Raw genomic sequence first — 12,317 nt, 5'->3', positions numbered from 1 at the left:
TTCAAACTTTTTTTCTGGGGACCCAGGTGAAGAAAAGTGTTGATGCCTGTGACCCAAGAGAGCTGGGGATGAGGGGTTTGGGGTGTCGGAGGTACTCAGGGCTGGGGCAGAGGGTTAAGGTGCGGGGGTAAGGGCTGCGGGATGGGGCCAGGAATGAGGGGTTCGGGGTGTGGGAGGGGGCTCTGAGCTGGGGCAGGGGTGCGGGAAGGGGGTCAGGGATCTGGACTGGGGGTCGAGATGAGGGGTTGGGGGGTTCAGGGCTGGGGCAGGGGGAGGTGCAGGAGGGGGTCAGGGCTTGGGGCTGGGGATGAGGTGTTTGGGGTGCAGGAGGGGCTCTGGGTCTGGGGGGGTCTCAGAGCTGGGTTGCAAGGGGGGGTCAGGAGGGGCTCCGGGCTGAGTCGGGGGTTATGGTGCAAGAGGGGATCAGGGCTCTGGGCTGGGGATGAGGAGTTTGTGGTTCAGAAGGGGCTCCGGGTTTGGGGGTGGAGGGGGTCTGAGGGCTGGGTCAGGTGGTTGGGGTGCAGGCTCTGGGCTGGGGCCATGAATGAGGGATTTGGGGTGCAGGAAGGGGTTCCAGGTTTGGGGGGGCTCAGGGCTGGGGATTGGGGCGTGGACTTACTTCCAGTGGCTCCCAGTCAGCAGCACAGCCAGGGTGCACCATGCACCGCGCTGCACCCAGGAAGCAGCCAGCAGCAGGTGTGGCTCCTAGGTGGAGGCTCGCAAGTGGCTCTGCACAACTCTCACCCACAGGCAACACCCCCCATTTCCCATTGGCTGGTTGCTGGCCAATGGGAGTGCAGAGACGGTGCTCGGGGCAGGGGCAGCACGCAGAGCCCTGTGGCCCACCTGCCTAGAAGCCGGACCCGCTGCTGGCCACTTCCGGGGTGCGGCGTGGCATCGGAAAAGATAGGCACTAGCAGCCTGCCTTAGCTGGGCAGCACTACAGATGGGACTAGATGATCATGATGGTCCCTTCTGCCCTTCAGGTCTATGAATCAATTTGGTACAAGGCTTGTCTTCATCTGAAGCCTCTTTAAGGAGGTCTTCAATTTTTCAGTGATTAAGGAACAGAATCAGAGAATCTTCTCTTTTTAAATCATCCTAGCAGTTTATGCATAACATTTTCAGGTGTGCCCAAGTGACTTAGGAGCCCTACATCCCATTTTCAGAAGAGACTTAGGTCCTCAGGGCCAGATTTCCAAAGTATTTAGGCACCTCAAGGTATAGATAGGTGCTTAGCAAGATTTTCAAAAACACTTCAGCAGGTTATGCACATTGAAAATTGGATTCAGGTTCATCTTAAACACCTTTGAACATTTTACTCTTCTCCTGCAAAATCAAATTCTTAAGCACTCTTTGAAGCTTACCAAAGTTCTTTATTAGGCCTTACCTACTGTTGGGCTGCAGGCCATCATCAGTGAAATTCAGAGCTCTGCTGTCACCCTGGAAAATCTCTTCTCCATTACGAAGCAATCGATACTGAGAAACAAGTCCATTGGGTTTTTCTGGTTCACCCCAATAGAATTCCACTCGTGTTGAGCTGACTATGATATGACGAGGCTTCGACCATACTCCTGTTAACATCAGCATACCATTGTTTCAGGCATATCATAAAATTAAATATAAAAGGTCCTGATTCTCTATTTCCCTTGTGCAGTCATTTACACCAGTGCAAAACGAGTATAGACCACTTCCAGATCAGAAAGGTAGTTTTACACATATTCTGCCCTCTCTTAGCACCGACATAAATAAATATACAGGATGCAGATCAATGGAGAATCAGACTTAAAAGTTGATAATCACAGGACTAACTTTGCCTGATGTGTCAGCATATATTTATTTTTGTTTTACAAAAATGTGCCCATTACAATTGTCTCTGGAAATCATTTACTTCAAGATGACACCAGAAAGTTGTTCTCACAAAAAAAACCCCAGAGAACCCGAAACATTGTGGTTCAGCATACAGATGGGGTTATAATACAATTATTGCACTGTAGAGCCAAATTACCTATTGTAAATTACTGCTTGGGAGCGCCATCAATGTCAATGGAGTTTTGCCCATTTATAGAAGATTTTACCCCCAATGATTCCCTCTAATATTATGGGAATGCCTTTTCCTTACCCTGAGGAGCAGCTTGCAAGGTTCGACCTGCAAATGGCTGGCTAGCGCTACATCCAGCAGATGTGCATGCTGTAAGTGTGAAGCTGTAGTTAGTGTATGGCTGGAGACCTAAAAACAAAACAAACAAACAATCATACTAAACATGAGGACCTTAGACATTCTGAGAATTACAACTGTAGAGAGAAAGTTGCTGAACTTACGGATCAGAGATGGGTTACGTCAAAAGATCTGTATTTCTAAGGTACAGTTGGAAGGGAAAATATGGTATCTGGAGTTAGCATATAGAGTAATTTACAGTAAGGGCCTGCTGTAGAGATCTAATTGTGTGCAGTGCAGCAGTAAAATGTTTAAATTACTCTGGTTGTGACTGCAATTATTTGCACACACAAGTTGTGCATAAAAAAAATGAGGCCATTAAAAACTTGGCCCTAAGTCTGCATAAATAGTGAAATTAGGAAAATAGTGCAAATTTGGATGTAAGCAATGTCATATTCATTTAAGAAGTGTGGCAAAACCACTCCGAGTTAGTCATGGGTGATCTTCATAAAGTTTGGAGGTTCCATACAGATAAGTACCAGAATATTTGAATGCTTAGCTTAAGAGTTTTGCTCCTGCACCTCGCTTGTACTAGTGTAGATCTGGAGTAACTCCACTGAAATACATGGGGGTAACATAAATGTCAAACTGGTGAAAGTGGGGGAAGAATTAGTCCCCACAAGTCTGTATTATTGCCTTGGAAATCTCTTATGCACAAGGTGTGAAATCCTGGCCCCACTGAAGTAACGGGATTTCACCCAAACTCGTTTAAGATATTTTTGGTATTTCCCACTTCCACTCTGATAATATGTATCCAGACGCCGCGAATCTCACGCCCGAGTTGTGTGAGTCTTCAGTTACCTCATGAAACCTCATGGAGTGGAGCCCAGGACTGGGAGCAGGAGCCTATGCACCTCCATCATGCCAGGAGGGAAGACGCTCTGCCCTTATGTGACCCAGCCCTGGTTATCTCCTCCCCATTGATGGAAGTGTGCCCTGCCCACAGCTTTGGGGCGGGTAGGGCAGAACCCATCATGTTAGTAATCACAAACTTTACATTACAACTTTGCCAACTTCAGATGTCTGCAAACCACAAGACCAGCCTGCACTCCTGTCCTGGGTTCTAGCCAGAACCAGGAAGTGCCAAAGGTTCAAAATAAAACAGAGAAATTGACTAAATTCCAAGGACAATTGTGACACTATCACTGGCTTCATCGACATTGCAAGACAGGGCACTTCCCTTCCAGATCCTGGAATAGAACCCAGGATTTCTGAGTTTTACCATTCCTCCGATGGCAGCAAATATCTTTGAAAACCACTGACAAAGTAAGGACCTCACCCTCCTCTAGTGCTGATCCACATAGATGAGGACAATTTACTACTGCTATCAGTTACTCCATTGGCACAAAGATCTAAAGGTTTCAAACCTGTCCATGACCCATATTGGTGTCAATAGAACACTGTAGGACAGATTTTTTTTTCTTTTTTCCAGTTTGTGTTTTTAAAAACGTAGGAAATTATACATAAAAGCTATGCTGAAAGAATATTAAGGTTTCAAAATCAAACTCTCAAAAGTTAGGAACTCCCAGAATTAAGTTTGCTTGTGCATCCTGAATTCGGCTCCTTTGCATGTATACATCTTTTATTATATCCTATTTTTTCCACAGGACATCTGGCTCATTCAGTGCACCTGTTCTGGGGATTAATCATGGCTATGTAGTAAAGGAGGCTGTTATCTGTTGGATCTCGACCTCATTTGTTGCAGAAATTGGCTGGTGTATAGTGAAGCAGTCGGGGACTGCAGGAAAAAAGGAGGGTCTCATGGTTAAGACAGTTGAATGTTGCCCTTGAGAAATGGATTTTATCCCTGGATCTGCCACAGAGTTCCTGTGTGATGCTGGGCAACTCATTTAAACCAAACTTTTCAGAGACTGTCACTAATCGTGTGTTCCTCATTTTCTGGATGCCCAACCAGAGACCTTGGGGTCTGATTTACAGAGAGTTGAACACGCACAACTGCAAATGAAGACAGTGGGAGCTGTGCATAACATATTAAGTGTTATATAATGCTAAGTACTCTCATCTCAAATTCGGCACACAAAATTAGTGGATACTTCTGATCTTAATCTCTTTGTGCCTCAGTTCCACATTTGTAAAATGGGAATAATTCCCCCACTCATTTCATAGGGGCGTTATGAAGATAAATTAATTATTTTTTCTGAAGTCCTCGGATATTATCATGATGAGCATCATAAGGAAACCAATAATTCTACCTTCAGAGCAGGAATTGAATGGCATGAAGTAAATAAGGCACGGGGCTACACATTCCAATGAGGATAAAAAATATTGACTAGCTTCTCATTAATTGAGCACCGGCCATTCTGAATGAGGAGAGATCCTATGGAAAAAAATAGTATGTGATCATATAATTAAAGACTGTATCATAATGCATATGCACAAGGGCTACACAGGCAACCTTAATTCAGGCATTTCCTACTTTTGAGTGCTTGACATTGCAACTTTAATATTGCTCTTTAAAGATTCATGTGAGAGCGTGTACATGTAATTGTAATTATTTTTAAAAATACAGTCCCACAACAAGAAAAAACATGAGGATAAAAGTCTTTGTTCAAAACCAGTTAGGCCATATTTTCACAGTTAAAAGGAATGGTTTATACATACAGAGCAGTAATAAGCAACAGGCAGCTAGAGAGGTAAAATAATGAATGGAAGACACAAAAGCTGCTCACAAACTGAACAGGATGTGAAGAAAAGAAAATAAAGAGATGACTCAGGGGGACAGCCCTGAATGTAACCTAATCATGAACTGGAAGAGAAGAAAAATCATCCGAACGCTCAGGATAAAAGTAAGAGGGGAGGAAATGACAGTTGCAGACTAGACAGAAGCAAAGGCATGGAGGAAAGCCAATAATTTAACATTCAGGCTAGGAAAGATTACTGTGGCAACAAATTACTTGAATTCCCCATAAGGGAGTCATGTTCACTTTTAAAGGAAACACGCATAATAAAGCAATACTCATTTACAGCTACACTTTAAAGAGAAAAATGGGCATTAAAAAGAGAGCGCACGGTTTCACTAAATTTATTGAAAAAATTCTGGTGCCTGGAACTTCTGGTCCCTACATGTAGCTGATTTTAGATAGTTTATAAGTTCTTTGCTATCAGGACTTTGTGCATGTTTTGGAGAGCCCTGTACGAATCTATGCATGTGATTAATTATAAATGACAACAAACATAATATGATAATTGTGAAATGCAAACAATACTTCGCTTTTAAAAAATTTCCCCTGTGGATATGAATTCAAGGAGACATTTCCCTTGGAATTTGATTCTGCAATTGTTACTTTGAGGTGGTCAGCAACTGGACTACTGTATCATCCGCTGTTTTTCCAAGTGGTTGCCAAACAGCTCTTAAAGAACGTATTGTCCTATCAATCAGTCAATCATTTCCAACACTATTTGTCTCTGCTTGTGGTCCTGGCTGCAGCTGGGTCAGCAATTAGCTCCAGTGCTGACAGTCCTGGGCCACCACATGAATTTCACTCAGGAGCACGTCAAGTTGCTGATAGTTTTTATTTATGAAAAAAAAAATGTTGCTAATGAGTCACCACTGCCTGGAGATAGGGTTGTCCAGTGGCAGCACTACTGAATCACACACACCTTTCCACTACCCTTAAGTACAGAGAGAGAGAGAGAGAGAGAGCGAGAGAGAGTGTGTGTGTGTGTGTAGAATAATTTCAAACCACTCTATCACAAAATACGCTGGAGTCTTATTTCATTTATGAAACTGCCTGTCAGTGACTCTTACTTAAATCTGATCACTCACAGAAACTCTTGATGAAGTCCATGACTTTGGATAAGATTTTTAGTCAAATATAAAAAAAATAGAGTTAAGAAGAATCATCGTCACACCTGCTGCTGCTGCTGCGGCTGCTGAAGAGGGCACTCTAAGCTTTCTTTTACAGCAATGCCACTAATTATTTTAGTCAATCCTTCCCCCCTACCGCAGAGCATTTGCAGGCCCATTTGTAAAGCAGTAGTAACACAAAGTGAAACAATGCCATAACTGTCATCCAAATTGTTCTGTACAGGGTAGTGGAAGTGTTCAGTAATAAATGATATAAAAAGGTCCTTTATTGACAAGCTGCCATGTGCTGTTTGCATTAGAGAATATGAGAAGATGATGGCTGCTGCCCCTAGGTCCCAGTGGCATTCAATTCAGTGAGATAGCAGAAAATGCTTCAGTTTACTTAAAGCATTGATAACACCTCTAAATAATTAACTGAGGACTTCCTGTCTTCAATTACTTAATGCTTTTTTTAACATCTTGAGAGGATTATAAGCAATTTATGGATTTCACATGATGAACGCATTCACCACTATTCCCACAAAGCATTTATGGGATCATGTTTCCAAAGCTTTGATGTAATTAAAAATAAGCAGCAAGACAAAGATGCAGTGGCAAGGTGCTAGCCTACTCATCTGCTATTTGTAAGGCCCTAGATTCAAAGTCTCAGGGAAGACTAATGCTACAGCTTCATTAATGTTCAACTGTTGCTTTAAGAACACCAGAGGTTTTGAAAAAAGATGAGAAAAATCAAACCATACATCCACGGGGGTTGAGACAACACTTAGTTCAAACATTTGAGATTACATGTGAAATAAGATTGATTGTTTTAGTTTATTGCATGAATTTAGAAAGTAACAATTATCCACATTGCAAAACCACGGTCATGAGTTCAACACTGTGACCAAAGGAAGTCCCCCTCTAATCTAGCAGAAGACTTGATTCTTACTGACAGAAGTAATGATCACCCATTTCCCTGCTGGCTTAGTATGGCAACGTGGACAGTGGCTTATTGAGAGAGCCACACTAAAGAAAAATAGATCATTGTTTATGAGGAGACAACTTTATCTATTCTCCCTAGCAATTGTGCCATGAAAACTGTATTGTTTGCATGAGGAACAAAATTTCAACCTCTCTGGAGGCAGAGCTATTTCTTAGGTGGGAGGAGAGGGCACATGTGAGGTATTTTCCCCTTGAGTTTCAGCCAGAGATGCTGTGGAAATTATCAGCAACTCCTTCTGTAGGGCAGGTTGCCAGCCTCTCTCAAAGAAGCAGTTTTTAGGCAATTGTTCAAGAAGCCATCTCTGTACACTTAGAATCTTCTAATTATCCCCAAGCTCTAATCTCCCTTTATTAGGGAATATAAAAAGAAAATGGAGGTAAAGCAACTCTGGCACTACCTGGGATACTCAAATTTCCTAATACCCAGTCACTTCAATTTTAGATCTGGGTCTGGTATGGAGACTGCTCTGGTCTCACTGGTTGCTTGTGTCTTCTTGACAATGGACAAAAACCAAGATGGCTCCACCAAATGCCTTTGCTGCTGCTGACCTAAGTTCCCTGTAAGCTGCACGGCCACACAGCAGCCTATTTAGTGTCACGCAGGTGCTTAGGGAACCCGCCCCCAACCTATCACGGGAGGGGCGCCCCTCCCACAGCCCCAACTCACCCTGCGGCTCAGACCTGCTACAGCTGGAGAGGCCCGGACCCAGCTGTGGCCGGATAGGGCCCAGGCACGGCCAGAGCGGCACGGACCCAGCCGTGGCCAGATTGGGCCCTGACTTGGCCCCAGGTGTGGCCCAGGCAGCCCGCCCCAAGCCCGAACCTGCTGGGGCTGGGGAAGTGGTGCCTATTCTGCTGCAGCCCCAGCGCTCCCACAGTGGGGACAAGTGCCTCTCCCCACAAGCCCAAATGCTGCTGCAGGGAGAGAGCGCTGTGGGGAGTCCTCTCTCCCTGCCGTAGCCCCGGAGCACACTCCTGCACCACAAGCCCCTCATCCCCGGCCCCACCCCAGAGCCCTCACCTCCTGTACCCAATCCTCATCCCCAACCCCACCCCAGAGCCCACACCCCCAGCCGGAGCCCTCACACCCCTGCACCCCAACCCTCTGTCCCAGCCCTGAGCCCCCTCCCACAAGAATTCCTCGGCCCCACCCCCACCACATAAATTTTGTTATGTGCACCAACATGAAGATGATGTGTCACATGTCACCTCCATATTGGTGCACATAACAAAATTCATTCCGCACATGGGTGGGAAAAATTAGAGGGAACACAGCTGCTGACAACAGCGTTCTGTTTCTGTCCCCTTCTTCTTTGATATGTACAGAGGCCTTCAGGAATTTTAGGGAGGTAGTATAGGCTGCTGTGCCTGCAATACACAGATGACATTCAGTTCTTTATTTCACAAGATCCAGATGGTGCAGTTCCCCTGTTTACCCAGTGCCTAACCAGTATTGGGGCTTTGATGCGGGACAGCCGACGGAGACCTAGTCCGAGGCTGAGATAATGCTGATAGACTAGGGAAAAAAACAATCGGAAGTGGTGGCAAAGTTTGTCCATCTTTTGTTACTCCGGTTAGAAACTGGAGATACTATCTCCTAGCTGCCTCTGGAAAATAAATCGTTTTACTTCAGTGTGAATATGAGAAACAAGTTCTCAGCATTGTTGAAAATCATGCAGTTTAGTTAGATCCCTAAATAAATATGGATTTCTATGCCTCAACTTGGATACCTGGACCTACAACTTTACCCCGATTGTGAGCTCAACTGGTAAAAAGTGAGTGACAGTTCATAAGATGTCACAGTAACCTAGAACAACAAACATTGATGGAAAAAGGTGAAAAAGTGAGACAAAGATTGAATTAGTAAAAAAAAAAATATAGGCCTACTGATATAATTCAAGGACAGTGTTAAGATTATCCTTGGTAAATAAGAAAAAAGTGAAGAACTGAAAATCAATGAACCAAAACTGAAGTGTTGGAAATTAGGCCAAAATAACAAGGGGATTGGCTATTCCACCCATCACAGTCCTAACAAAACAACTTTGATGGGGAGAAAGCTGGCTATTGAAATTATGGCTGACCGAAAGATGAGAGAGAAGGGGAAGGAGCAAGTTGCACCATCTGCTACCCCCACTGTACTCTGGTATCCCAGGCTTTCTTCCTCCTGATCTTGAGAGATGTTCTGACTAGGTCAGGACAGAGAGAAGAAGCGAGATGACAATACCACCTCTACTGGCTCAAGCTGAATGCCAAATACCACCTGCAGTGTGAGACTGTGTGTGTGCAAATACCTCTGTGTCTGAGAAGAACTGCCCCCTGCTCCCCTTCTGTATTCTTTTCCTTCCCCACCTTATTTCTTCTCTTTCCTCTCTCTCTCTCCTTTTGCTTTCTGTTTAATAAGAGTCTGGCTTAGCCAGCCAAGGCTGTATATTTTACAATCCTACTGTAAACCTGGGACCACGGAGGAAGATAAAAGCAAGGCCCTAAACAGCCTGATGCTGGTACAAGTTTGCCAGGCCTTGGAGTGGCTCATAATACCATGTGCCATGCCTGTGTTTCTCCAGCAATCAGATTGCAAGTGAAAGTCAATGCCAAACACAGAAGTTGCATTTTCTATCTTTGCTGTTCTTTTCCCTCTCCTCTTATGTGTTTGTGTCTTGTTTTGTCTTCTAGGAAATGGAATCAGACTTTAAGAAGAACAGCAGCAGCTCCAGCCCATTTTGACTAACTTTTTCTCTTTTCCCCAAAAAGGATATCTAAAACAGGGGTTTTTTTTCTTTGTAAAGACTCTCTACAGACAAAGGGGAAAGGAACAAGAGATGTTGTTAAAATGAAAGCCTTATTTAATACTTTACATTTCAAATGCCTTAACTCAGTGGTCCCCAACCTTTCTGTTGCTATAGCATATTCACGTTTCCAGAAGAGTGTGGCGGGCGCCGGACGACCAGCCGCCGAAATCCCGCGTCATTGAGAAGCGTTGCTGCCGAGAAGAGGCGTCATCAAGACGCATTGCTGCCGAAATGCCGCCAAGAAGCGGCAGCATTTCAGCGGCGACGCTTCTTGGGGTTGCCGCTTCTGGGTGGCATTTCAGCGGCTGGTTGTCCGGTGGCCGCGCTCCTCAGCAGCGGGTTGTCCGGTAGAAGCGCTCCCTTGTCAGTAGGCGAGCGCACATAAATGCCCCGGTGGGTGCCATGGCGCCCGCGGGCACTGCCTTGGGGACCACTGCCCTAACTGTTTTTCCTTCTTTTCTGTATCTTTAATAAACGGTTAAGACAGTGTGTTTGCCATGGTGCTAAGCAGGCTGTTGTTTCTGTATACCAAACCCTGGACCTTGTTTAAAACCATTTAATGTTGGACAGATTCAGGGTCATGTTAACACTTTTGATTCTTTGGGCCCTTATATTTCACCTAAATTAATACAGGAGCGCTGAAGTTCCTTTGCGCAAGTAGTGTTATGCAGCCATACTCCTACACGTCCATACAAAACACAGTTACATATAATATAATATGCTACTAGGGGTTAGCTTGAAGCAAAATTCCAAATCCCAAATCTTTGCGGGAACTCTAAAATCCAGATCTGGAATTTCATGACAAGTCCCCTCACTAATTCCTACAGAGATAGAGAAACACAACAGACGAGCTCCTTGGCCCTCACTAAGAACCTGCTCCAGCAACACAAAACTGCAGTTCAAGCTGCCACAGGTAGCCAAGTATTTCCGCAGCATAGGGGAATCCATGGATGGTGACAGATGACATAGCTGCACTATTCTGCAGATCCTCTGGGTGGTGTAACATGGGACAGCTCTTAGGGTGACAGTCACCTTTTCTTTTCCCCTCCCGTCCCGAGCTGGCCACATATGACTTTGGCAAAGCTCAGGATTGAGCCCACCACGTTTCACTGATAAAGCGATAATTTTTTTCTAAGTGAACTTTACGTTACAAACTTGCAGCAGCAATTTGTGTGGGGATATTATTTTTATGGTGATTTAAAATCTATACTATTTTTGAAAAATGTACAGCAAGTTGATGTACTAAGTAAGATATGTCATCAGGATGCATTGAATACTGACCGAGTTTTAATACATATGTGGTGGATTTCATATTTGTGCATGATACTGTTAAAGGGGAATCTTGGGTGATCTTTCTCAGCAGGAATGGCAGTGACTGTAACATGAGGACCTTTAGGTTTGCAGCCAAAGTGAGGAGAGAAAAAAAACTTTTAAATATTTTCTCTAGAAAAAATAAAAATGCAGGATGAGCATCTGATACCAGGGGTCAAAGGCTGAAAGCAAACGCCCCTGAAAAGTACCATTTTCCTCTTATGCTTCCTGCAAATATTTCTAAGTTGAGTTTTGTTTCATTTTATGACTGAAATGTTACTAAGAGAGTAGTATATGGAGACAATACATCTTTGACATCAATGGCAAATCTTCTATTAAGCCCTCTTCTACAGTAGATGTGCACAAGTGGGAAATTCTTAAGAGTAACATAAGAGATTCTGAATAATATTATTTAACATCAACAAGTTTCAGAGTAGCAGCCGTGTTAGTCTGTATCTGCAAAAAGAACAGGAGTACTTGTGGCACCTTAGAGACTAACAAATTTATTTGAGCATAAGCTTTTGTGGGCTATAGCCCACTTCATCGGACGCATAGAATGGAACATACAATAAGAAAATATATAAACGGACAGTTTCTACGCAAAAGAATAAATGGACACAAATCTGACCTCAGGAATCATAACATTCAAAAACTAGTAGGAGAACACTTCAACCTTTCTGGCCACTCAATAACACATTTTAAAGGTGGCAATTTTGCAACCGAAAAGTTTCAAAAACAGACTCCAATAACAAACTGCTGAGCCTGAATTAAATGCAAACTAGATACCATTAACTTAGGTTTGAATAGAGACTGGGAGTCGCTGGGTCATTTACACATATTGAATCTATTTCCCCATGTTAAGTATCCTCACACCTTCTTGTCAATTGTCTAAATGGGCCATCTTGTTGATCACTGCAAAAGTTTTTTTTCTCCAGTTTTTTTCTCCTGCTGATAATAGCCCATTTTTTCCCTCCTGCTGATAATAGCACATCTTAATTAATTAGCCTCTTACTCCACCTTTTCATGTTCTCTGTATGTGTATATATATATATATATATATATATATATATATATATATCTTCTTACTAGATGTTCCATTCTATGCTTCCGATGAAGTGAGCTGTAGCCAACGAAAGCTTATGGTCAAATACATTTGTTAGTCTCTAAGGTGCCGCAAGTACTCCTGTTC

General features: G+C 43.7%; 1 protein-coding gene across 1 annotated transcript in view; it reads right to left on the bottom strand.

Moving 5' to 3' along the window:
* Window positions 1-12,317, bottom strand: part of USH2A (usherin) — a 568,735-nt gene that overhangs the window by 101,573 nt on the left and 454,845 nt on the right. The window contains exons 55-56 of the mRNA XM_077811946.1: window positions 2,123-2,230; window positions 1,391-1,574 (exon numbers count right to left, since the gene is read on the bottom strand). Coding sequence (XP_077668072.1) covers window positions 1,391-1,574; window positions 2,123-2,230 — 292 coding nt within the window. The remainder of the gene's footprint in view (window positions 1-1,390; window positions 1,575-2,122; window positions 2,231-12,317) is intronic.

Source organism: Eretmochelys imbricata, chromosome 3 (assembly GCF_965152235.1).
Source record: "Eretmochelys imbricata isolate rEreImb1 chromosome 3, rEreImb1.hap1, whole genome shotgun sequence".
In the NCBI taxonomy this organism is placed as follows: domain Eukaryota; kingdom Metazoa; phylum Chordata; order Testudines; family Cheloniidae; genus Eretmochelys; species Eretmochelys imbricata.
Note: the sequence above shows the minus strand (reverse complement) of the source record. Positions and strands in the feature narration are given on the sequence as shown.